At 50.9% G+C, this 27242-nt stretch overlaps 1 protein-coding gene across 15 annotated transcripts in view; it reads right to left on the bottom strand.

The window, feature by feature from the left end:
- Window positions 1-22969, bottom strand: part of SLC25A48 (solute carrier family 25 member 48) — a 35981-nt gene extending 13012 nt beyond the window's left edge. For 2 of the 15 annotated variants that reach the window (XM_073221655.1, XM_073221660.1), the window contains exons 1-4: window positions 21012-21259; window positions 16677-16720; window positions 12844-12915; window positions 10519-10777 (exon numbers count right to left, since the gene is read on the bottom strand). In XM_073221655.1, coding sequence (XP_073077756.1) covers window positions 10519-10777; window positions 12844-12915; window positions 16677-16720; window positions 21012-21126 — 490 coding nt within the window. In that variant the 5' untranslated portion in view covers window positions 21127-21259. Of the gene's footprint in view, window positions 1-10518; window positions 10778-12843; window positions 12916-16676; window positions 16721-18223; window positions 18999-20739; window positions 20759-21011 lie in introns of those variants that run through there. The other 13 variants (XM_017650757.3, XM_073221659.1, XM_073221662.1 and 10 more) reach the window with 13 other exon arrangements.
- Window positions 22970-27242: the final 4273 nt, after the last annotated feature.

Genomic DNA, 27242 nt, shown 5'->3' with positions numbered 1-27242 from the left:
GCTTTCAGAAGTTATTGATTAAAGCAGACGGCCCTGATAACAGTCTGCTTGTTTGGAGATACAGATGTTGAAAAGAATACTTGCTCAACTGGCCTCATCCACAAAAACCCTGTACTTCTTTCCTTTTCTTTCCAGAGTAGGCAATAAGGAAATTCTCTCACATTCTCCCAGGTTTGCAACATAAGCAATCTAGCTCTTGTTGCTTGGGAATGGTCCATCTATGAGTATTGAAGCAACATAAATATCATGGTGACTCCCATCACCTGGAATACTGACCTGACTCTGAAGGGGCAGCCAGTGCCTTCTGGACACAAGGCAATATTGTGAGAAGTCCTGGGAAAGCCTTCTAGCTCCCTCATTCCCAATATTAAAAACAACAACTATCTTTTTATTTGGAAACAATTTCAAATTTGCAAAACAGCGCAAAAAAGAAAAAATTTAGAAAGAACCCCCTTTTATACCCTTTACTGGATTCACCTATTGTTGGCCTTTTACCTCATTGGTTTTACGGTTCGTATGCACTGACTCCCACCCTGTTCCCTGCTCACGCCAACATCTGCATGCAATTAAACCGAGCAGGCACCACTGTCCCAGGGCAGAAACTTTGCCTGGCTCATGTTCATCTCCAGGTAACAGTGACTTGACCTGGAATCAAGGTTTTCCTGAGTCAGCTGTAGGTATGACGTGGCTCTCAGGGGTTCCTGACAGAGGAGAGTGTCTGATAAAATCCCCCTTCCCTGCCTGTGCCGATGGTGGAAAAACACTTGCCAAACCTTGAGCCGGCCTTGTCAATCAGACCCAAATCAGAACCAAAAGTGTACTGTTTCCTTTTTCTCCCAAGATTTCCAATAAGGAAATTCTTTTGCACACACATATTCTTTTTCACACATACATACATAATTGCATGTTTGGAAGCATTTAGGATGAGTCACATACAAAATGGGCCTTTACCCCTAAAGCCTTCAGGATGTGTTCCCTAAGAACAGGGATACTGTCTTACCTTAGTACAATGATCAGTTTCTTAGTCTACACTGACAGGACTTTATCTAATGCTCTGTCCTCACCCACCTCGCCCCCTGGCCTCACAAGGACCCTTAGAGCAGTCCTCTCCCTCCCCAGGGCAGGAGCCAGTCCTACCAGGGCTCGTACTTAGTGGTCATGCTGCCTTGCCTCCTTCAATCTGGAGCATTTGCATGGCCTTTCTTCTGTGTGTGTGCATGTGTGTGTGATGACACTGGCATTTTTTAAGAGTGCCCCGCCCCTCTTCTCATTAATAGAACTTGCCTCGTTTGGGGTTTGCTTGATGTTTCCCTGTTTTTACATTGAGGTGATGCATTCTTGGCTGGCCCTCCTCCCTGTTCTCTTTTTCCATGAAGACCAATCACTCTCAAGAGCCCCTGGTCTTCTCCTCTGGACTCCTATATTTGTCTTTATTAATTTACCTTTTAATTGAGGTATAATTTACATTCACTGAAAGGTGTAGCTCTTAAGCTCACAGTTGGCGAATTTTGACAGTTGCATGCACCTGTGTCACTGTCCCCACCACCCCCACTCCCCCACTGAGAAAATGACATCTCACACTTGCAACAAATTGCTTTGGTCACAGCCCACTTAGGCAGAGCAGAGATTCCAAGCCTACCTGCCCTTTCCTGCTTTTCAAGATAAAAAATAACTCTGTGACACCACTCAGTGAGGAGCGAATCTCTCATTTAGGTGATCGTTGTTTACGGGCCTCTCTGCATTAGCAGTAGTGGTATAGACAATTCATATGGGACCACATGGCAGAAAACTGCAGGAGGTCTCATCAGTTGCTCAAACCATCAGAAGCTGAGAGGCTTGGCCCGAGGAGGCGTGGCTTTGGGGGCGTGGCTTGGCTGCTAGACTAGAAAACCGCTGAGTCAGAGTTCTCGGTAATTGTCCCGGTGAACCAATTTCAGTTTAGGCAAAACAAACCTTGGTGACCTTTAAAAACTGACTTGGGAGGTTGCTGGTAAGCAACTCTTGGAAATGTCACAAGTGAAATCCATGAACTTGCATGTTGTTTGTACAAGGAACCCGAGGAAGGAGAGGAGGTGTCAGGTCAGTGTTCTGCTGACACTGAAGCACCGACTCTCAGCCTGTTCCTGAACCTCCAGGCCTCCGGCTTGGGGTGGACCCATGCATGTGAAGGGATTCACATTAAGAAAATTTTCTTCTAGAGTGAAATGTGTTTACTTTCCCTAACTAGAATTTTTGTTCTAAAATCATGAATCAGATTTGGAGCATCCCTTAGCATGAGAGCTTTGCTATGGAGACCATGTTTTACTGTGCTCTCTAAATCAAGGGCCTATTACCTTTTGCTACGACAGGTATGGATTATATACCTCAAACAACCCAGGATGTCTGTGGTTATGTTTTCCCAAATTTCATTAGGATCAACTCAACCCCTCACACCAAGACTGGCACAGGATGTTCAAAATCAATGAAATTGGCAGCACCTTGCTCTTAACCTTCACCTGGGGGCAGAGGAGGGCCTACAAGTTCTAAAAAGATCCCCTCTTCCAGGATCTCTTGCTTTATCCAGCTCGGTTCCTGCCATTGCGCCTTGACCACAGACAGCTGTCTGGCTCTACTGCCCTGCCCAGGGCTCGCTGGATCCCCTGCCTGGCCGACGAGGTCCCTCTGAAGGCAGGTGCCTCTGCAGGAGATGGGCGTTCCAGGTTTATCCAGTCCTAACAGGCAGCCATGTAGCCACCTCTTGGGGGGTCCTCCCAACTCAGAAGGGTGGAACTGGCCCAGACACTGCTGGGGAACCCACGGACTTGCCACCCTCGCTCCTCTTCTGGGAACCCAGGGACCTAGCCATGGCCTACCACTGTGTGCTGCTCAGACACCAACAGGAAGATGTTTCATTGCTTTCCCTTCTCAGACAATGCTGGTCAGTTTCTTCAATCAGCCATGACCATGGAAACAGGAAAGCCCGCTGAAAGACAGTGGCTGGGCATGACCCTCTGAGGCAAGCAGGGCCTGGCCCTCAGGAACACAAAGGCCTGGCCACTCTCTGGAAGGGAAAGCAGCCCTAGACTTTCTGTGTGTGTTTGTATGTTGGTGGTTGGGCTGGAAGCCCAGCACCATTTCTCAGCAGGTCACTTGCTACAGAAAATCCCTGACAAATCAGACATCCACAGACGAGGCCCTGCTGGTCCCCGACAGTGACGTGCAGGTTTACCGAGCATTCAGGGCTCAAATACATCTAGGCCAGTGGGCTCACGAATGGAAGCTGGGAGCATGGAATTACTCCAAGGGGCTCCTGAATCCATTAGCCTTATAGATTGATGGAGTTCCTGAAATATCTCACATATATGTATGTCAATCTTCTCTTATGTATAGGTGCTATTGGGGGAACACAATAAAAATTTACTCAAATATACTAATAATCCACAGTCACTTCTTCCTATATATGTTGCCTTAATCCATGGACAAATAAAGTACAGCTGTTGTTCTATGGGTTTGACCCCATTTTTTATATTTAAAAGGCACTCTAAGGTAAAGGAGCCCTCGCTTATGCCAGAGGCCATGCCCCCTTACGGTCTGTCTGCCTTGCTGCTCCTGTTTGCTGAACATGTTGTTTTGCCCTCACCAGTGCAGTGAGATCCTGATGGCAGGACTCACCCTGTGGCCTGTCCCACAGCTCTGGGACCCTGTGCCTGCCACTGCACTCCACATGTGCCTCAACATCCCTTCCATAGTCACTCGGGCCTCTGATCAGGCAGCTCTCAGCACCAGGGCCTCCCCAAGTTCTGTCTCCCATGCTTGGCATTCATCCCAGCCTGGCCCTGTTTGGTCCTTATGCCAGAGTTATAGATACTCAAAGAAACTCCCAAATCGTGGTCCTAGCTTCCGCCCTGGTCTAAAAGGCCTGGAAGGATGGAGCCACGTGGGTGTGAACCCCAGCGCACAGGCTGGGTATCGCCTCTGGGGTCTGGGTTTGAGCAGGATGCTGGACTCCTCACTTCACTTCCCCAGGATATTACCACCCGGGGAGATTTTGCCCAGTTTGTTTCTAAAACGTCCAACAGCTTCCTCATGACCCGAAGGGTCCAAGATAGGCTGACGATTTAGTAGAAAGAGCCCTGGATTAGGACCAGCTGGGGTTTGAGTTGCTGTCCCATGGCTATTTGCTGTACAGCCTAGCACCAAGGACTCAACCACACTGGGCCTCAGTTTTCTCATCATCTTCCAAAAGGGGAGAGTAAGTGGCCTGTGTGCTTCATCTGGCTTCTGTGAAAATTAAGTTAGAATGTCTGCAAATGTACTTTACTAAACTGTGTTTGTGCAAATGAGCTTTACTTAAGGCAAATAGTTATTATTCCTATTTTTATTACCCTGTCCTGATGTGACTCTGCATTTCAGAAGTACTGGAGCTGCCAACCTCAGACAGCTGTGGCCTGCTTCCAAGCCTACTAGGGAAGATGGTGGATGCCCACATGGGCTTAGAACTACCAATACCACTGTCAAGTCCAGAAATAAGGGCAATACTTGTTCTTATCAGTTGATTTAAAGAGCAAACAGATATGCCACCAATGTATATAACTTGCATAATTACATTACTCTCTGTGAACCTTCATTAATCTCCATAGCTATGTGGGACCACACTTTGAAAAAGATTCAGTCAAACTGTCCAGAATTCAAGGACTCATCTTAAAGTACATGGCTATATGCTTGGCCTCCTCACAAGCTTCCTCCCTTCACTTTGGGGCTGCCACTGCTCCAGCTCTCACTTCCTATTGGCAGCCCACAGCCTACATGAGAAGGCCCAGGCTTGCCTCCAGGTTTTTGTGCCCCTTATCATGCTCCAAGGCTTCCTGCCTTCCCACATAGGCTTCTTTCTTCAGGCGCTGAATGAAGCAACATGTGTCTCTTCAGGGAGATTAGCATCAATAATTCCTGTCCTGCACTGGGAAAGTCCTAGAATATCCACTGTATCAGAAGGCTGCTCCTCCCCAAGGCCAACCTGCTTGGAGAAGAGTGTTTTTCTCGGCAGCCACACATCTTATAGTAGCAATAAAATGATGTGTGGAAGACACCAACTGATGTAGTCAGGGCCTCTGAAGCCTGGTTGGTGACCTTCTCAACCAGACATTTCTGAAGGTTCAGGGATATCAGAGAAATGGTTTTGCCCTCATTTTATCATCATGCAGATCCTTGAGCTTAAATGGACTTTGTGGTCTGGCTGATGATCTCACTTGCCTAGACCCACCCCTCAGCCAGTCCTCTCTGCTGCTGCCCTCCAGCCTCCAGCCCAGCTCGTCTCCTCTTGGCATGACCAGAGCCGAGGACTCTTCTCCTCCTTGAATCCTGACCACACTCTGCCCACCTTATTCTGTTCAGATTAGCTTGAATTCCATAGCGCCAGGCCTTCCGACGCAGGTTCCCTCCGCACCTACCTCTTGCCCTCAGAATTCTCTCTGACTTGTCTGCTTCTTCTCTTCTCCCAACTTCGAAAAGAAAGCCTTTTCCCCCCTCCTCCCCTTGACTTCTGTTCCCATGTCACCCCAAGTTCAGCTATTCTCCCCTCTTCACTCTTCTCCCTACTTGAGGACAGGGGTGCCTCAGGACTGTTTCCAGGGGTGGTGGCCTTGAGGCCCAGGGCAGTGCCCCGCCTCACCGTGCACAGCTGAGCAAGCACGGGTGAGTCACACTTCCCCACCTGTAAAATAGAGAAGGACAGCTCTTATTTCTTAGAGTTGCTGTGATGATTGAATCATGGCATGTGTGTCAGCCTAGTGCACATGGTCTAGGCTCAGTAATTGTTAACTGCAATTATTAGTGTCATTACAACTCTTCTCAAACTCCTTTACAGACTTTTTCTACAGCTGTCCATTCTCTTCTTTGCTCGCAGCTCACCTTGACATTTGTATCTAGTGTCATGATTTCAGTTGTCGCTTCTGTCTGTCACACCCATGTCTGTATCTCCAGCCCTGACATTCCAGCTGATCCCTCACACACCATGAACCAAGCCCACCTCTTCATGTTCTCACCCAGGCCTACCCTTCCAGCCAGGTTCCAAGACAGCAGCAGGGACCATACACACGTATCCATCACCCACTCCATGCCCAGCACTGTCTCCTGTACTTCATGCGCCATTTAATTCCCTGGGTGGGAGGGTCCATCTCCCTCAGTCACCCAACTTTGAAATCCTGGGTCATTTTCAACACTTCCCTCTCTCCTGCTTGGCCTGTTAAGGCCACATCACCCATGGTGCCTCTTCAACCTGCCACTCCCCTCCATCCCCAGCCTCTCACCTGGTCTGTGGCAATAACCTCCAGATCAGTCTACCCACCTCTGTATTCCCATCCCCTCCATATCTTCCAAAAGCCAGATCCGTCATCCTGTCACACAGCCCTACTCAGGGCAGCCTCGTGTTGTAGGGGCCCCTCTGCCAACAGAATAGCACCTGAGCCCATCCCCTGCTATAAAATTCAAGCTCTCCCAGTCACCCTGCAGCTTGCCCTCCCTGCACTGTCCCTGCAGACCGCTCGTCCTGCCACATGCTTGACTTTCCTACCAAATCCTAGCCAGTATCTCAAGACCCAATGAATGGCCACTTCCTCTCTAGAGCCTTTGTGATCTGTAGACTCCAAGGTTCCAGAATCTCCCACAGGCTCTTCTCCTTCTGGTGCACATGAGTGCCCACCAGACTGCCTGCCCGCTGCGGGCAGGGGCTGTGAGTCTGGTACCTCTGATTTACCTACTCCCCTCAGCTCAGAGCACGTGCTCGAGAAGTGCTCGTGAATGAACAGATCAAAGAGTGAATTCCAACAGGGTTAAAGCTCAGCCCTTCGCCTCTAGCTGGGCCTGTGAAATTACTAGGTGGTCAGTGCGGAGTTAATGCCAGTCCTCCTTCTGACCCCCCAGACTCTGCCCTCCTGTGGTGTGGAGGCCTTTGTGATCTGCACACTAATCAGGCTATGAATGAAAACGCAGACCTGAAAGGTGGGGGAGGAGGGAGTGTCTTTGGCTGCTGACCTCGGGGACCACAGCCCCACTCCCAGCTCAGGCCCGGTGGGGCTTATGCCCACACAGAGGGGAGTGATGTGGTACAAAGGGAGTGTTTCTTCCCTGGGCCCTACTGTCAAGGCCCCAACCAACCGGACTCCGGACAGCCTTTCCTTGCCTGCCAAGTGGCAGAGGCCCCAGGAGAAAACCTCTAAGTTTAGAGGTTTTTGTGAGGGATAGCTGCTGTTTAGTATGCGATGGGAGTCAGTGCCACATGGAAATTCTCTTTAAACCTCAGCAACTACTGATGTAATTTGGCAAAACCCTTCTGTGTAACAATTTCACAATATGTACCAAGAATCTTAAAAATGACCATACCCTTTGACCCCTTCATGAATCCAAGTGCCCACACGTTTAGGGAAATAGCCCTAAATGAAGGCAACTCTTTATGGACAGATTTGCTGACCACATCACTATTTCTAAAAGAGAAAAACTGTAAACAACCTAAATTTCGTCAGTAGGAAGATTGTTAAATAATAACTTGAATATTACAGCTAACGTTTATTTCGTGGCTTCAGCGTGCCAGACGTTGTGCTGACACATCATCCTGCCCCGTCCCAGCTGTGAAGTAGCCCCTATTGTGCCTCCTTTGCAGGTGAGGCAATGGCTTGGTGATGGTAGGTGAGTTGCCGAGAGTTTCTGGACTCTGGTGGGGTACGATTAGAAGCAGGCAGTGTAACCCCAGAAAGTGAATTCTTACCACACTGTATCATCCCTCTCAATATATGTGTCTGTGTGTGTTGATGGAATATGGTATATCCATTTTAAACATTACTCCTCTATTTTAAATAATTTTAAATGCTATTTTATTAACACAAACAATGTTTTGTTATAATGTGGAGTTAAAAAGAGGATATGAAACTGCCTATGTAACATGAGTACTACCTCTAAAAATTTCATGTGTGTATATAGAAAAGGAAAAGGAAACACATTAATGAGTTAGCAGTGATTGTATTTGGGTGGACAGGCATTTTCTCACCCTATATTCAATGTTCTGTATTTTGTATATTTTCAACCATGAGTGACCACTCATAGACAATACGGAAGAACAGTCTTTGTATTTGCAAGTCTCCCAACCGGATGAGCTGAGCTCTCAACATGACCTCTAGTCTACCTGTCACATGTCCCAAAGCAGAGCAGTCAGAGGCCCCTGGCACCTGGCTTCATTATGTGGGTACAGTCATGACCCATTGTCCCCACCCAGGAAGTGGATTGGCAATACTGGGGTAAAACCACAAGCCATGGGCAACCCCACAAGCCCTGCCCAAGGCTGCCTAGAAATGCCCCTTTCAGCACAGTGACCACAGCAGAGATCACAAGCTTGCAGACAGCCCTAGCCCCACACTGTCCAGTCCACCCTGTGCTTAGTGCTACATGGTGTTATGTTTGTGTTTGGTTTCATTAACTGAACTATCTGACAATTTCTAAGTGAAAGACCCCACAGAAAGATCTAGTTTTCTGTCCTCTCTTAAAAATCAGAAGATCCAGGCCACATGGCAACAGACAGTTGCAACAGACTCAGAGCCACTCCCTTAGACAGGATGTGGGCCCAGCTGTAACAGTCTCCACCACTCCCTATTGCCTCCCAGGCACCAGTGCTGATAGATGTGCTTGCACTGCTGCTTTTCTAATAGCAGAATGATATGGAAAGTGAGGTGTGTTCTGTGTCTGTGTTCCAATTAAAGGAGGAGTCATGAAATATAGGTTAGGAAGACTGTGGGTGTCAAAAAAAATGGAAGCAGCTATGTTTTTTAGGCACTTCTGTTCACTTATGTTACCTCCCTGACCCCAGTGAGTCTTTTAGTTTTCTACCTCTGGCCTAGAGGGCTCTGGAGGAATAAGGAAAGGAAAACTGCATTCCTCCTCATTTCCTGGAGATTCTTGGCAGAAAGCACTGCCTACCTCCCGTGCTCCATCCCCGGCAGTTGGTCCTGCCCGGCACCTGTAGTCACCAGACTTTCCCCCAAGCAGCTGGAAGAGTGGGCCACACAGAGCGAAGCTGCCCGACGGCGCAGAGTCACACCCGTCCCTTGTGGCCCGTGAGCTGTGCCCGTTACCTGAACAATGTCATTCTGGACACAGGCTCCCAATCCACGCCCCCCCACTAGAGTTGAAGCTGGTTTTGTGTATGATGATTTTGTGCAAAGGTCCAGGTGCTACCAAAGTTGCTGTAGCTTCAGCTTCTACAAAATCCTGGGGCAGAAGCAGAAATGATATCAGTGGGCTCAGAGTCAGACCTGGGTGGTCACCACAGGGCTAAGTTCTATGACCCTCCTGAGGAACCGCCCCCTTTGTTGTCCTGCACCTCCTCACAGGGAGACTGGCTGCCCTAAGGAGGTGAGTCATGCCCGGGACACTCCATGCCCCATGGCCCTCCGCATGCCTCAGTGGGCACATCAGCATTAAGCTCAGAGGATGTGCAGCCCTGTCCTGGACACCTGGGCTGTGCAGAAAAAAAAATACAGGCTGACTCCTGGTGCCGGAGCTGGGGGTGGGAGAGGCCCTGGGCTGGGATGCTCCTGAGTGAGTTTGGGACTTTGGCTGAGGGGCACAGCTGAGCCCCCACCTCTGTGGGCAGAGGCGTCCCACACAGGCCTTACAGAAGGCTGCCAGGGAGAGGGGTCCTGTCCATCCAGCCCCTCTATTACAGAGAAAAGGAGGCTGAGGGCCAGGAAGGGGCAGGATCTTTCCTGACGAGACAGGCTGAAATTAGTGAAATCAGAACTGAGAGCCAAACCGCAAATCACTGAATTTTGTCTTCCAAGACAGCCAGCTCATCCTTCTGTGCGCACAGCACATGCCTTCCTGTTCTTTCCATCGCCTTTATCAAAGCCACTCCCAGGAAAAGCAAGGAGGAAATGACAGGTGCAGCCTGTGGTGCAGGAGTTACAAAGTACCCCAAGCAATAGAGCCATAATGGAATGTGCAGGATGAAGAGAGGAGCCCCACGGTGCCCCAGTGGCCAGGTGGAGGCCTCCTGGCTGCACCCCCAGGCATGTGGGGCAGGTGTGCAGGCCCACAGGCCTCATGCTGGGTTTAATGGTCTGCTGTTCCTCTTCTAACATTCTTTATATTTTTTGAACGAGGGATCCCACATTTTCATTCTGCACTGGGCCTGCACTGCAAATCATGAGCTGGGCCTCACTCACCAGTCATTAATTGTGTGTCCTTGAGTAAGTATCTTAGCCTCTGCGAGCCTCAATTTTCTCCTCTGTACAATAGAAACAGTAATATCACCTATTTCACAGTATTGTTCTGAGGATGAATTAGAACATGCAGAAGTCTCTGCAGGTGTCCGGCATATAGGAAATACTTAACCAGTGATAGTTACCACTATAGATAAAACAATAATTACAGACGAGTATGTGACACAGAAATGCCCTGCTCAATAAAAAGGATATTAACAACCAAATTCCAGATCTGGTGACCCAGGAAGGTCACACGTGCCCAGACACCGGGCCTGTTCCCCTGGCCTCTTACCTGCCCGGAATGGCTGTGTTTGCATCTGTAAGCGGATCTTGATAAGGTCCATGGGTGCACCCAGCCCCACAGACACCACGCCGGCCACCATGCTGGCCAGGAGCAGGTCAGGCAGGGTGCGAGGGGGGCTGGCCTCGGGCTCCCTGCCGTGGTGCTGGCTCAGGAACCTCTGCGTGTTACTGAAGACCCCGAACACCACTGAGTTGTAGACAGCAATGCTGGCGAGGGGAAAGGACATGCCTTTGAAGAAGCCGAATACCTGTGGGGAAGCCCCGTGGGAGGAAACTTGAGGGCTCAGGGCTGCCTGCAGGCCAGGCCCCCTCTGCTGCCCCCAGCACAGACCCTGTCTTCCTGGAGCCTGCAGGCTGGTGGGGTGACAGCCTGGGACAAATAACTAATATGTCAGCGCAGAGAAGGAGGGGATGCTGATGTGACAGGGGAGACAGGCGGGTGAGCGGCTGCACTCTGCGCCAGGTGGGGTGGTCTTGCCCTGAGGAGGGACTGCGCTGCAAGAAATTTTGTTTCCTGAGAGGACTTCCCAGTCCTGGGCCTGGAACCTGTATTTGCCGCCAGAGTGGCAGTGCTCTTGGGCTTGAAAGAAGTCAGGCTGTGGCCGAGGGCGAGCCTGTGGAGCCCTGGAGGGTGATAAGCTTGCCAAGGACTGCACACACCTTCCTGACGTGCTGCTCAGCCTAAAGCAGTCTCCAGGCACTTGCCCTGCGCCCCAGGCCCTGGGGACCAATGAGGAGGAAGCATCCTATGCCCTGATTGTGCTCGAAGTCTGGAGACTAGAAAGGGGGGAGGGACAGGGACAGACGGACAGGCAATTAAAATTCAGTGTGCCAAGGGTGCAGAGAGGGGCTAGAAGAGCATCCCACAGCCCCCGACGGGCTCCTGGGCCAGCCTGCAGAGGGCGCTCCTGGGTGTGGGGCAGAATGGCTGGAGAGGGGCAGCCCCGAGAGGCCTCTGTGCACACGAGGATGCAGGAGGCTGAGGAGAGCGTGCTGGAGGCTGACGTCGGGGTCCCTTCCTCACCGCATTCTCAACAACACCACACATGCCCCACTGGAAACTGGAAAATTCCACAGGCCCTTGGAGGAGTCCAGGTAGCCCCCAGGTATTAGCCTCGTGACAAGGATGAAAACAGGCCAGGAAGCCGCTGTGCAAACCCCAGGCTGTGCGCAAACCTGCTAACCCTGACCTGCATGTGCTCGCCCTATTTGCCAGAGGTGGGACAGCTCACACACACACTCATGCACACACACACACACACACACACCCTGCTCTGGGCTCTTCCTCTATAACAAGCTCCCTCAGATAACTTAGGGCATCACGAAGACCCATCGTGTCCACGGAAACCCGAGAGCTGGTTCGCTGGCTGGCAGACACTGCAGGGACCTGGGCCAGAACGGAGGCTCAGTGGTTGCCTTTCAGGGGCCTGAGAATCGCCCTGGGACAGCTTGTACTAGGTTGCAGGGCACACTCCAATTTAAGGCAGCTCCTAAAGAGAGTAAGAACAACACCCCGACACAAAGCACCCTGAGGACAAACTCCAGGTGTGGGCAGGAGGCCCCCAGGCCCAGGGCACTTCCTGCGGTGGAGCCTAGTGGCGACAGACATCCACAACGGGGCGACATTCCCAGTAATGCACGGAAAAGCCCAGGCGGCTGTGGGGCTTACACCCGACTCTTTCTTTAAGTCAACAGGTTATTTCATCCTAAATTTTAAAATCTATTTTCAATTCCCCAAAGAGCGGCCTTAGAAAGTCTTCTCCGAAAGCACACATTCATTCTCAAGAAAAGCACCTGACGCATCTACAGAATATTGTTTACGTTTTTTTCCCTTTGAAAGGAAAAAGCTTGGGCCTCCTGGTCTCGACCCACCTGTGGTACAAGGAAGCTCGGGGCACCTGGGGTCAGAAGCTCCTGGCTCCTGCCACGTCCAGATAAAGGGGAGCCTGTGAGCACACGGTTTACTGGCCAATCATTCAGTTTTGAAAAATGGACCTGTTTTTGCAGGAATTTTCCACACCGTGGTTCTCATTCCTCAGGATTTCTCCAGAAAGGCTACACAAAACTGCTTTTTCCTCCCGATACCACCGCACCAGGCGGCAGGGTTAGGTTTAGGTAACACATAACATTTGAGGTGTGGTGTGAGATGAGAGGGGGAAATGGAGCCCAACGTGACGAGCAGGAATGAGCAGGCCGCCTGCCCACCATGCTGGTGGGAAGGCTGTGGCCATGGACCCCAGGCCAGGCAGGCTTGGCCCTGTCCCAGAGGAGGCCCTGGTCGCTTTGGCTGCAGCCCCGTCCGAGGGGCACTTACACTCTCCCTCCTGTACAGGGCGCGGACACAGCTCAGGGTGCTCCCGTTGTTGGCACCGGCCTGCAGGCGAGTCTGCAGAGAGAGGCAAGGGCGTGAGGGCCCGGGCAGCGACGGTTCATGTCCCCAGTGCCCCAGAGAGGCTGAGCTTGTAGCACTGAGGCCCAGAGAGGGGGAGGCCCTGCCTGCAGTAGCCCAGCCAATGAGGAGGTCTGGGTTTCTGTCCTGGGCAGCTGGGGCTCCATCTGCTATGTGCATTACATCTCTCAGTGTTCCGTGGAGACCCTGCTAAATACAGCAGGAGCTCTGGGTCGGAGAGAGGAACAAAGGCCAGTTTGTTGTACAGAAACAATGCTGATTTGGGGACATACAACCCTAGCCTCTTGAGTACAAAAAGCTAACCTCTGCCAACCCCCCTCTGTCCTCTTAAATGTCCCCAGGGGTGACCTGCTCTTTTCTCTTCCAGAATCCCTTCATCTCTCACCTGGATGATGGGCTGGTCTCCTCACTGGCCTCCCACTTCCCTCCCACTCCTTCGTCCATGTCTACACCACAGTCAGACTGATCTTTTCCAAACCACAATGAATAGTGTCACTGCTAAAACTCTCCAGTGACGTCCTATCAAACTTAAAACAAATTCCACACTTTTTACCAGCACCCAGGAAGCTCTCAGGAAGCACCCAAGCCTGCCTCTCAACCCTGAATGTCACTTCACCCATGGCCCTGCCCTCTGTGCCCACCATGTGGTACATTGCCGAGTCCCTGGAGTGTCAATTTTTTCATGTGCTCCCAGAACTATCCATCTGCTGTTCCTCCCAGAAAGCTCTCCCTCCAGCGTCTGCTCATCTTTTGCATCTGAGCTTAAATGACGCAGTGGTGTCCTCTGCCTATTTTCTTAGGGTTTATGTGGGCTCCCTTATACTTCCTCCTCACCCCTGGAGCTGCATGTGGCCCTGGAATGCGGTCCCTTTGCACTGGCTGAATGAGGAACTAGATGCTGAAGGCATGGCTTCCTCTAATGGAGCTGGCTGTGGTGACCACGGGCATCCACTGACAGACACCAAGGGTCTGATTAAGCCCACAGAAGTGCCCCAGGCACCCCCCTGGCCTGGTAGGTCAGGAGCTGTGAGAGGCAGAGAGGAGATCTGGAAGCTGCCCCCACACTGCCCAGAACCCAGGGTACAGACTAGCGCTTCATAGCAACAGCCTGAACTCAGGCTGCAGGCCAGTGGAGGAGGCCCTGGAAGAGCATATATCAAGAAACCGACGGCCTCTGAGATGAAAACCACGGGTGATGTTTTCCTTCATCGAACTCCTCTTTATTTTCCAACTTTTCTACAATAAGCAGGGGTTACTTTCATTATTTTTAGCTTATTAAATTTTTAAAAATAATTTTAAGGAAAACACCTAATACGGGAATCAATTCTCTTAATAAAAATGTCACCATTACATATAAAGCCAAAGTCTCCACTGACCAGCCCCTCACCCCTTCTAATAACCACAGCTAACAGCATGCCCACGAGTCTGACAGGCATTCATCTAAGTAGCTCGACAGTCACAGACAGCGTAGGAAATATGCTTATAGGTATGATTCATAAATGGTACACAGTGCTCAAAAGCATGACTCCCATAATCTGGGAAATGTATTTATTGACTTACTCAACCAATATGCATTGAGTGCCTATTTCATAGCAGTCACTTTCCAACCTTAGGGAATTTAGTAGCAGAGAAAACAAACCACCTAACCTCATGGAACCTAAAACCAAGTGGGGTTGGGGAAAAAAGTAAAAAAAAAAAAAGATTTGAAAGTAAATATATATTCCAGATGATGGCAAGTGCCACAGAGAAAAATAAGCCAAGAATCAGAAGGACTGGGTGGTGGGAAAGACACCCTGGAAGATGCAGCAAGATGAGGTCTGGGCCTTCTTAGAAGCAGAACCACAGAGGTCTTCCTTGGGTGGGGTATCTGGGGCATCCCAACCAGGCCAGGGATGAGGGCCAGGGGAGGTGTGGGTGCGGGCATCTCTCAGCCCCACTTAGGGCCGGCAGGAGGCTGAGCACTCTCCCGTGCCAGCCCCAGCTCTGGCAGGGCTGTGCCTGGTAGTGAATCCACAAAAGGACTTAGCCCTCAGGTGGGGTCAAGTTCCCACTAATAGCTTGACTGGTTGAGTCACTCAAGCAAACGGTACGTAACAAAACTCAACTCAAGAGTCAAACCCAGATCATAGAAAGTTTCAAAACCAAAGAGCAAAGCTCTGCCAGCCACTCTGAGCGCCCAGGGAGGCACAGCTCAGGTTGCCAGGGCCTCCAGTTACAATAGGAGCTGCATACCTGGGGAAACACCAGGCATCTTATAGAATTTATCTCAGTGAATCCTACAAAGGCCATGTGGCATGGGTACTAGCCCTATTTTACAGATGGAGAAAACTGATTCCCTGTATTAGTTTCCTATTACTGCTATATCAAATTATGACAAATTCAGTGACCTAAAACCAGGTAATGTATTCTCTTATAGTTCGCTAGGTGGTCTAAAGGCAGCTGAACACTGATTAGAAAATCCTGGCTACACTGCATCAGGCATAAACCCTAAAGGCATCAGCTGTGCCAGGAGCCAGGTGAGAACTCTGACCCCAGCCCCACAGCCACAAAGCAGCCAGTGGGTGGCTCTCCCACCTGGGATGAGGCAGCCACAGGCAGGGGGAGAAGTATTTGACCCAGGTCAGCGGCCCAGGTCGTTTTAGCCTGGCTCTTCTGCAGGTGAGCCCCAGGACCTCAGACAAGCCACTGGTCTGCCTTCCCACCCCTGGGTGTGTTCATCAGGACAGGAATGACATGCTCATTGCTCTAACCTCAGTGCCACAGTGACAAGCTTCATGCCAGCCCCACCAGGGAGGTGCTCTTTGCCCATTTTATAAATCAGGGAACTGAAGCTCAAGGAGATTAAGAGCTGTGCCCTGGCCACAGAAGAGTGGATGGGGAGGCTGGGCTGGACTCCAGGTTATTCTGACTCCAGAGCTTTTGCCTAGACCTTTCTTAGTGGGCAGGGACTCTAGAGGAAATGTCAGCCAGAAGGAAGGAAGGAGGATGTTCCGGGGAGAAACAAGGGCCCCAGGCCACACCCCCACACTGGCTGCAGGGAGGCTGTGTAAGCTGGAATCACCAGGCTGGTACCCTTAGGGGAAGTTCTCAGGCTGAGCAGACACTCAATTTTATGTGTCAGGAAGGGTTCCCTTCTGAGGCTCGGAGGGTAGAGTGGAGAGAAGAGCTCCAGCCCTTTCAGGTGATGTGTGGCCAAGCCTGGGGTGGCCAGATTTGCCTGTGCAAGGGGATGGGGGACCCCATAAGCTCCACAGCCCCTGACCAGCCTGGGGGTGAGGGAAGGACACTGTACCAGGCAGACACCAGCTGGCCCATGCAGGGCATGACTGTATGTCTCATAAGGGCAGGGAATGAGCTTGCTTTACCCACCAGGGCCTTGCTATACCACAGCACCTGCATAGAGAAAGGGTCCAGTATGCACTTGATGTATGGGCAAAAGGCAGGGCCTGTATGAGGGACACAAGAAGCCAGGAAATATCTTCCTGTTTCAGGCAAGTAGGCTGAACACCCCCATCAAGAAGAGAGCCCACCTGGGCTCTGACCTAGGAGGGGCCCATTGTCATGCAGGGTGGAAGGTGGAGGCAAAGGAGACTGCAGCGGCCAATGAGAAGGGCTTAAAAAGTTCCTCTTTGTGCACAAGTCAGGGTTGTAGACTCTCTGGGGATCAGAAATAGCGGGCACATTCCTGGAAGTAGACTCACTCCAGGCCCCTTCCCAAGCAGTAATGGCTACTGTACCTTGACTGTGTCCAGAGGGTGGCCGACGATGACACTGGCTGTACCTGTGGATCAAAGAAGAAGACCTGCTCACTCAGCCCTCGTGCTCGCACTCCTTGCTTGCACCGGCTGATTCTTGGGACAAGGGCTCAGGCACTTACATTCACTTATTCAGTCAATATCCAGTTGCCAGAGAGCCCCCCCTACCTCCCCACCAATGTGCTAGGCACTGGCATAGGTACCAAGTAAGGCAGAGAATATAGAGTAAAACTGGGGTTCTTCCTCAAGGAACAAGCACCCCATAAAAGGACAGGGAATGTGCTGGGACACCTGGGTATTCACATGCAAAAGAATGAAGTTAGAAGCCCTACCTCACGCCATATACAATCGTTAACTCAAAACAGACCAAAGACTGAAATGGAAGCTCTAAAACTATAAAAATCATACACTAAAACATAGGGAAAAATCTTCATGACCTTAGATTTTCAATAGATTCTCAGATCAACAACAAAAGCACAAATAACAAAAGAAGATGTCATAAAAATTAAAAACTCTGTACATCAAAGGACTCTATCAAGAAAGTGATGACAACTTAATAGAATAGAGGAAAATATATGCAAATCATATATTTGATAAGGGTCTAGTATCCAGATATAAAAAGGACTCCTACAACTAAAAAATAATTATTTTTGAATGGCAAAAGACTTGAACAGACGTCTCTCCAAAGAAGATATACAAATAGCCAGCAAATACATGAAAAGATGGTCAACATCATTAGTCTTCAGGGAAATGAAAATCGGAATCTCAGTGAGATTCCCCTTCACATCTACTGAGATAGTTATAATTTAAAAAAAGGAGAATAACAAGTGTGATCAAGGATATGGAAAAACTGGAACTCTTGTACATTGCTGGTGGAAATGTAAAATGGTATAGCCACTGTGGAAACGAGCTTGGCATTTCCTCAAAAAGTTAAACTTAGAATTACCATATGACCCAGCCATTCTACTCCTAGATAAGGGTCTGAACTGAAAACACAGGTACATGTATACACGTGTTCATAGCAGCACTATCCACAATGGCCAAAAGGTGGAAATAGCCCAAATGTCCATCGCTGGATGAATGCGTAAATAAAATGCGGTATATCCATAATGGATGAATGCGTAAATAAAATGCGGTATATCCATACAATGGAATATTATTAGACATAAATAGCAGTAAAGACAGATACATGCCGCAGTGTGGATGAACATCGAAAACATTGTGCTAAGTGAAAGAGGCCAGACAAAAAGGTCACATATTATATATAAGATTTATGCAGAAGAGGCAAACCCATAGAGACAGAAGGAAGGTGAGTGACTGCCAGGGCCTGGGGGAGGGGAAATGGGGATGACTGCCTAATGAGTCCGGGGACTTTTGGCACTAAATAAAGGGGAAGGTTTGCATGACACTGTGAGTGTACTAAATGCCACTGAATTGTACACTGTAAAATGGTTAGTTTTACATTATGTGAATTTCACCTCAAAACATGGAGGAGGGTATGAGGAGAAAACCAGACGCTTTCCAGTTACCTGCAGGTTACTTAGCAGCTCTTAGCAAGTGCAAGTGGGATAAGAGAGCAACCAGCTCATGGTTCCGTGGCGAGAATGAGATGAGGTGATGCATGTAAAGTACCAGCAGAGAGCCTGGCCCTTACAAGATGTTCAAAATGAGATGCTGTTGCCATTTTTTTTTTAAAGAAGGCCTCTTGGAAAAGGTGACAGGGACTCTGTATCATCTCATGGAAAAGTGCCCATCACACACTTATTCACAAGGCCTGAACGGTCGTTTGGTGGGAAGTACGGCCATCCTGAGGCCATGGAGAGGAAGAGGCCCTTGAAGCAGCAGTCTGAGATTTCAAGGTTGAAACAGAAGCCATTCCTCTGAGGCAAATTTCCCGTCAAGCTGAAGAGGGAGGCGCTCTCTCTGCTGGCAGGGCTGATTTAACCAGGTAGGGCAGTAAGGGACCCTGGAATACTGGACACTCACTGAGAACAGATGCTCCTTTGGTCTAGCACCTCCAGGCCTCTGGGCCCCTTCTTCCCGCAGAACGGGGCCGAGGCAGAAGCTGATGACAGGCAGCAGAAAGCTGGGGCTTCACTCCAGAGGAGCCCCTCCCAGCTGTCGGGTCCCCAGGCTCTAGTAGCAGTCCCAGAGCCCACCTTGGGCCTGTATCTCCCTGCTAACAGATTACCCCATCCAAAAGCAGGGAATGTGACATTCCCTGAGATTACCAGGTCAGTGGTTTTTCAGGGACTTGGGATGTCACAGGCCAGTGACCCTTCAAACAAAGTGTGAGAAGGTAATGGTGAAATTTCATCACACAAGGTCATTAAGAAAGAAAGAGCTATAGGTGGGTGTAGGGTTAAGATAGCCTTGGTAGCCGAGTGTCTGGATTGGAATCCCACGACTCATGTGCAATGCATGGCCTTGGGCAAGTCATTGACTTTCTCTGTGTATTCATTTCCTCATCTGTAAAATGGGAATGCCATAATAGTAGCCATCTCGGGGTTATAACATGCATAAACAGAAACAAGAGACCACATACAGTATGATCCAATTTATATAAAATGGCCAGAAAAGGTGAATTTATAGAGCTGAAACTAGATTAGTGGTTGCCCAGAGAGAGAAGGAAAGGATGGGGCTTAAATGGGCATGAGAGATCTTCTGAGGGGTGGAAACATTCTAAAACATTTATGGGTAAAGTTACTAAAAATGACTGAATTGTACACTTGGAATGGGTGTATTTTCAGATATGCACAATAACCTCAATCAGGTTGTTTTAAAAACATACATGTAGCACCTGGTACCTACTAAGTACTGACTGTTACTACACTCATCCCCATTGCACAGAAGTAACAAAAAAGACATATTAACAGCACCCAAGTAAGGACAATCTCAGAGTAAAGGACAAACTGCTACTTGCTTTTTGAGTTGGTATCATCAGAGGCTGAGCAGCCTTACCGTCCAGGGCATTTCTCAAGCCAAGCCCTGGCAGCCGGTTGGTCTGGCTCTTAAGGGGACAGCTGAGGGAAGGACCTTCCTCTGCATGGCTGAAGGGTTGTCCAAAGAGAGCCTGATATGCCCGGTGTGCCTCCCGGTGCAGCCCCCCCAGCACACACACTGGGAAAGTTAGGAGAGGAAGGTCTCAGTCCAACACGGGGAAGCCTGCACAACAGAACTGCAGGGTTGGGGTGGCGGTGTGTGTGAAGGGAACCACCTCCGCTCAGGAGAGTCAGAAGCAGGGGCCCTGCTGCCACCTGTGGGGGGACGGACGGGGACTCCCGCTAGGTGGGAGGGGCCGCCAGAAGGGGATTCTGGGATGCTGCATGGTTTGTTGCTTTTTCTATTTGTGTTACCTTTTCCTACAGATCTGGTTTCCTCCGTGCCTAGAACGCTTGGTGGGGCACAAACGCGCTACATAGCCTCTGCCTCAGCAGCTCAGTATTTTGTTTTGTCTCTGGGGAGGGGCTGCATTCGCCAACATCCCCTTTCTAATAATGATCCTTTTAGATGGGCCCAAAAGAGAGACAATACTTTGCAATAAGCAAAGTCCCTCAGACCGTCCTCCAACCTCCACCAAGAGCTGAGGAAAGACAAACAGACCTATTGAAAAGAAGAAATGGAGAAAGCAAGGAAATGGATGCAACTCTTGGCCAACCAAACCCATCCCGGGCCCAGCAGGAGAGAAGCTCCAGGAGCACTACGAAGGGCCCAGCGGGTCCAAGGGCGCCGGGAGGAGAGGCCTGGTGACTGACGGAGGCTGCAGACGTGCAGGCCTCGCCCCTCTGGCAGTGGGCACCTGCAGCCCCCGCAGCACCCAGCGCCGCGTTCCGCTGCCCGAGCCTGGGCGCCCCCTAGGGCCGGCCTGACGGCGAAGGCCGGCGCCCCATCCCGCGCCTGGGCGCCAGCAGCCAAGCGCCACCTTCACACACCAAGTCCTGGGAGCTGAGTCCCCAACTTCAGGTGCATAACCGGTCGCCGAGGAGTGTGAACGCGCCGGCACGCCCCGTTGGCTGGCAGTTTGGACGGGCAGATGGATCGTTACCAGATTAAGCTCCGCGGGTCCTGACTTTGAGGCAGATGGGAGGCCAGGTGAAGAAACGGGAGGCTCGCGGAGTTTAGCCGGGGCAGCAGGCGGGGCAGGGCCAGCCCGTCGGCTGTGCGCGGCCCGCGCGCCGGGGGCATGATGGCGCAGGGCTCCCGTCGGGCGCAGGGCTCCCCGGCCGCAACGGCCCGGCTCCCGCGCCTTCTCTCCGGGGCGGAGTCTCCCGCGAGCGCTCGCCTCTGGGGGTCCCTCCCATCCAGGGGTGGGCTCACCTCCGATCCAGCCCGCCGCGAAGTCGTCCAGCTGGAAGCTGCCCATGGCCGGGCCGGGGCGCGGCGCCTCGCCCTCCCGGGCCAGGTGCGTGCCCAGTCCGAGGCTGCGGGGCATGCCCGTCCGCTCCCGCGCGCCCCAGCCAAGTCCGAGGCTCTGGGACGCTGCAGCGCCCACTCCGAACCCCGTCTCCCCGCCGCGCGCACCTCTCCGAGCGCCCCCAGCGGCCCTTAAAGGCGCAGCGCTCGCGCGGGGCGGGGGTGCGCCCAGAGGCGCCCAGCCGCGCACGAAGACGCCGGGGCAGCCGGTGACTTGCCGTCGGCCTCCCGCTTGCCAGCTGCAGAGCCTCAGCGTCTTGAGGCGCAAATGCCCCCCGTGTCTGCAATTGTTCACAGCTCATCCGAGACGCTGGAAATGATTTCGGGGACATTTTTGCAAAGTTCATTACAAGAGGTAGGGAGGGAGGCTTTATCCAAGGTCGGGGAGTATTTGCTCACAAACACCAAGACCTTTCTGTGATAGGACTATTTACCTGTCACACATGCTCTTTTCAGCTAAAACGGCGCTGGCATAATTTAAACTGAATGTCCAATCATTAACTAAACCAGAAGTTAATTCTTTGAGGAGATGATTGAAAGCCATGGACAGTTTTCTCTGTAAAACACACAGGACACACAATTTCACAATTTGCTTTTCTTAAAAAATTGAAGTACACTTAACAAAATATTGTATTAGTTTCAGATGTACAACAGAGTGGTTCAACTTTATGTACACTGTGAAGTGCTCGCCATGACGGTGTGGTTACCATCTGTCACCATACAAAGTTATTACAGTATTATTGACTATATTCCCTAGGCTGTACTTTTCGTCCTCCTGAGCTGTTCATTTTATAACTGGAAGTTTGTACTTGAGCCCCTTCACCTATTTCACCTCTTCTCCTATCCCCCTCTTTTCTGTCAACCATCAGTTTCTCTATTTATGAATGTGTTTCTGGGGTTTGTTTGCTGGTTTGATTATTTGTTGTTTTATTTGTTCATTTGCTTTGTTTTTTAGATTTTACATATAAGTGAAATCATGGCATTTGTCTTTCTTTGGCTTATTTCACTTAGCATAATGCCCTCAAGGTCCATCCATATTGTGGCAAGATTTCATTCCTACTATGGCTGAGTAATATTCTGTTTTGTATATGTACCGTATCTTCTTTATCCATTCATCTATTGATGGACACTTAGGATGCTTCCATATTTTGGCTATTGTATGGGTATGAGGTCCTGGCAGCCAGGTAGCATGGTGCCTCAGGTAATGCTTGACTAGCAGCTCCCAGAAATCACTGATGCCCCAAATCCCCCATCCCACCAGGGCTCTCTGGGCAACCCGCACCCTCTGCAGATGAGCAGACCCCAAACCCTGCACAGCCATCTTGGCTGAAACCCTTCCTGCAACCCCCTGACACACACCCCTCAGCCTCTCCACCCACCTGCTTCCAGGCAAGCGAATGGATCCGGAGCTGCCTTGCCCTGAGGACGTTTGCAAGACAGAGTCTGTGCTGAGAGACATACACGTCCCCTCTTCCTCCTCACAGCAGCTGTGAGCAGGCACTAGTATCACCCCCACTGACGGCCAGTTTTATGCATCAGCCTGGCTGGGTGACAGTGCTGAGTGATTCAATCAAATACTAACCTAGGTCTTACTGTGAAGGCATTCTGTAGATGTGGTTAACATCTGAGACCAGTGGAACTAAGTAAAGGAGCTTACCCTGTGGGCTTCATCCAATCAGCTTAAAGGTCTGAAAAGCAGAGTGGAGGTTTTCCTGAGGAAGAGCAAATGCCCTCTGTTGAATACAGTGTAGGCTCCTGCCTGAGCATTTCCAACCTGCCAGACTGTGATGAATAAGCCCATGTACAGTGAGTGGGGCATGGGGTCTTGCCCAGCCAGACCCCACAATTATACAATAAAAATGTTTCCTATTGGTTCTGTTTGTCTGTGTGGGGAAATGGAAGTTCCTATGGCCAGGATTCTCACCAGATCTTAAACCACTTGATGATATAATTGGCCCGCTGCTAGGCTACCACTTCCACACCTGTAGGCAATAAGCTATTATTGACTGAGTCACTATATAAAGAGCTCTGCCCAGTGCTCTGTGCAGAGGCAGAGATGGAGGTGGATTACGGACCTGCAGACTGCTGGATGCAGATGTGACTCTAGTGCTCGACCTACCACTAGGAAAATAAAGCCAGGTATAAACTCTTTTACTCCAAGAACGTTCCATTGTCATTTCTCGGTTTCACTGAATCCATCGTGAACTTGCCCAGGGCTGAAACCCTCAAGTAAGACAACTGGCATCATCAGCAGGATTCACTGTAGGCCAAAGAACAGAACAGGCCACCCTCACCGGAGCGGTACTTCAGCGGGCTGCCACTGTGGATGGGGAGACATTCAGTGTCCCCCATTGGGCATGCGGTCTGAGGTGGCCTGCCACCGACTGGGCCCCAACCAAAGACTGGGGCATGTGGAGGTGACACCTGAGGCAGTAGAGGTGGCTCTCAGCATAATAAGGAGGTCCTTTGAGAAGCAGAGTGCCTGCGAGGCAGCAGGAACCACAGGTTGGCTGTTTCTCACAGTACTTAAAAAGGCTACAGAAGAAAGAATGTGCTCCTGCAAGAGACACGAGAAATGGCAGCATGAGAAGGTGAGCTGTGAGGCGCTGTGGAGAAGGTAGAAGATTCTTTGCAAAATGAGACAGTGGTCCTCCAGGGTGCTGTGAAGGAGGCAAAGGCCGTGGAGGAGAAGGATGTATTCCTGTGAGAAGCGCAAGAAGAGACAGCGTGGGAATGTCAGCTGCGAGGCATCGAGGCCAAGGTAAGAGAGCTGTTGAGGACTGAGCTGGCATTGCTGCGAGGCCCTGTGGAAAAGGTAAAGGGCGTAGCAGAGGAGGCACCTGGGGGAGTGGAGAGGAAGGTGCCATCAGCCCTGGAAATGGAGGAGCCAGGGAAGGATGAAGGGGTGGTGCCAGAGGCACTGACCTCTTCTCTATTGAAAGCCTGCCTGGTTATAGTAAAGAAAATAAAGACACGGCACCTGCGGGTTCCTCTGGGAGAGGTGCAGCCCCCTCCCCAGGTCATGGAGCACTCTATGCTCTGCCCCCATCCTCAGGCTGAGCTGGTGGATTTGGGCTCCTGGTTTGGGCAGAAGCCCTAGGAGTCTATATTAGCTTGGCTCCTGCATCTTTGGGATGTAGGGGAAGATGGAATTGTTCTGTGTGGATCAGAGATGGGAAAGCTGGCTTCCCTGAGAGTTCATCTTGCCTTGAGGCAGTGATTACAAAATGCACATCAGACACCAGAAAATCACTCCCTCCCTTGTTGGCTTATAGCCCCACTTCATGCTGTGTGGCCCAATCAGGTCGATTTACCATTGTCCCCCTAGATGGCAGACATATGCTGAGCTCCGATAGGTGTTACAGGAGTTAGGCATAAAAAATGCCATTTATAGTCCAGAGAATTATGGTGGAGATGAGGAACCTTTTACTGTGGGAATGAGAAATGAGCTGCCTCAAACAGCTCCAATGTCCCTCTTTGGGCCCCTAGTGGCCAGTCTTGCCCCTCACTTAGGGCAGCCCATAAGTGAGGTTACCCATATGGTAGCAGAATTGGGAGAGGCTAAAGCAATGAGAAGCCCTGGAAGGGGGTATCAAGCCCCTTAGACATGCTAGCACATATGGCTGCCTCCCCTTTACAACAGCAAGTACAAATTAAGGAGGAGTCATTGAAGCTGGGGTTTAGCTACCAGAAAAATACCTTGCTGTCAGCACCAACTGCCCTAAACCCTGGAGACTCCATTCAGTGAACATGGCCTTGGACATTTCGATGCATGGACCAGTGATGGCTGGCCCTCTAGCACCTTGGGGACAAGGCCTGGAAGCTGGCCTCCTGTGTATTCCTGGAGTAACAGCAGAGTGGCCCCCAGAGATCATGGTAGTATATCCTACCTGGCCAGAAGGTAGGAGCATCTTACTGGGGAGTTTTGCTTTATCATTATGGCCAGTGCATGTGCCTCCAGTAGCACTAAACACAGACCCCCTCAGTAACCCCTACAGGGAGAGGGGTAAAGGTATAGTATACTAGATCCAGACAGGACCCCCTTCCTGCCATGGTCCTATCACAGGACCATTCTCTTGCATGCATCCTACCTGGTGGACAAGAAAGATTTCCCTCTGTTGGTGCCATTAAAACATGTATCTTATTGCCCTTAAAGTTAATCTTCTCTAACGTGTTTGTGGATTGGGCATATATCCTAACACACCCTAGCAAAAAACTGCTACTTGCTGTGGTGCATGGAGCTCCGTATCAGTTCTGCTACTGCCCTCCCATGCAAAGTGTGCATCGTGAACGGGACTGGTTTGAATACAGCTTGGATGACTGCTTGGTGGCAATTGATCTCCTTGGGCTTGAAGACAATTATTATTGTTGTTGTTTCAAGGTTTCAGCTTTCTTGCACAGGGACCATAACAGATTGATTTCTCCCATAGAAAGTGAAAGTCATGAACTCCTCTGAGTAGAACTGGTTTGAATACAGCTGGAATGATCTCCTCAGGCTTGAGGATTATTATAATTTTTGTTATTATTTGTATGTTGTTGTTATCTTCCGTTGCTATCGCAGAATCTGGTTACAGTGACCCAGCTTTCTTGCACAGGGACCATTGTGGAAGATTGAGAGCATGCAGATTGTGGGGTGAGAATCCCGGAGAAGTGGGGTGTGAGGAAAATGGAAGTTCCTATGGCCGGGATCCCTACCCGACCCTAAACTACCTGATGATGTAACTGGTGTACTGCTGGGCTACTGCTTCCACACCCGTAGGCAATGAGCTAGTATTGACTGAGTCACTATGTAAAGAGCTCTTCCCAGTACTCTGTGAGGAGGCAGAGACGGAGGTGGATTACGGACCTGCAGACTTCTGGATGCAGACGTGATTCTAGTGCTTGACCTACAGTCAGGAGAATAAAACCAAATATAAACCCTTTTACCCTAAGAACATTCCATTGCCATTCCTCTGTCTCAATGAATCCATGGTGAACTTGCCCAGGACTGAAACCCTCCACAAGACAATCTGGAAGAATACTGTGTTCACCTGTAGAACAGGTGAGGACACTGCAGTTCACAGAGGTTAAATGAGGTTCTGCCCACTCAGTACACACCATGCCCCAGCTGGGAGGCAGTGGAGGCATGTTGGGGACAGCATGAAGATTGCTCTGGCCCTGCCTGGCCTCCCCCGCCACACCTCTCATCCTGCCCCTGACTTTCCCACTCAGCACCCCAGGCCTGAAGTGGCACTTGGTAGGGTGCCCACCCCCTTGGGCCTGCACTGGTAGTGCTGGTCCCAATCAGCCGTGGGCTCTGCCTTTCTCATTTCAAGCCCAGGCAGTGGTGCTTACCGCCCAGTCCCACTCAGTTCCCTGGGACCAAACAAGTACCTGGGGGTCCAGAGCCATGTCTTACTCTCAGGGACAGCCCTCCAGGGTCCCAGCTCCCTCTGGGCACAGGCTCGGCCTACACCGCCCATCCTGGGCCAGCCAGGGAGATAGAGTGGTGTCCTCTCTCCCTCAGGCTCCCCCCACCGGCCAGGCCCTAGCCCAGGCCCACGCTCACTGGGGGTCGTGGCCTGGCCACGCAGAGGTGCCTTTGGCCCAACGGGGGCTTCCTGATCCCCCTTCAGGAAGGAAGATGCCTTGATATCCTCCTGTGCCCTGCTGGTTTCCGGCAGGGCTCTGGCCTTGGCACCCAGGATCCAGAGAATGGAGACGGGGATAGTCTAGAGGAAGGGGCCTCTGCTGGGCCTGCTTTTCCCCAATGGCACATCCACGTCACATCATCAGGCCATCTTGCAGCCGCAGCAGCCAGCCACGCCTCCTTCTTCCAAATCAAGATGGAATCTGGCCACTGAGCTTGATCCACAAGGGCCGAGAGGCCTGTGAGGGGTGGGGCTTAGTGTCAGCACTGCCCCCAGGCTGTGCCCTGCCATGCCTGGGTATGTGCTGGGACAGTTATGAGAAATGCAAGCTCCCTGAAGAGTGGCCCTTCTGTGGGTTCCTGTTGGAACAAGCCCGCAGGTGGAAAGCCCGCAGGTGCCCAGGCCCACTCTTTGGCGCATCACTCAGTGGGTGCCAGGTGGACTATCGCTCCCTCAGTCCCATGTCAGCATCGACTCGGGGGGCTCCTAAGCTGTCAGGTGGTAG

This window comes from Manis javanica, chromosome 14, assembly GCF_040802235.1.
Source record: "Manis javanica isolate MJ-LG chromosome 14, MJ_LKY, whole genome shotgun sequence".
In the NCBI taxonomy this organism is placed as follows: Eukaryota; Metazoa; Chordata; class Mammalia; order Pholidota; family Manidae; genus Manis; species Manis javanica.
Note: the sequence above shows the minus strand (reverse complement) of the source record. Positions and strands in the feature narration are given on the sequence as shown.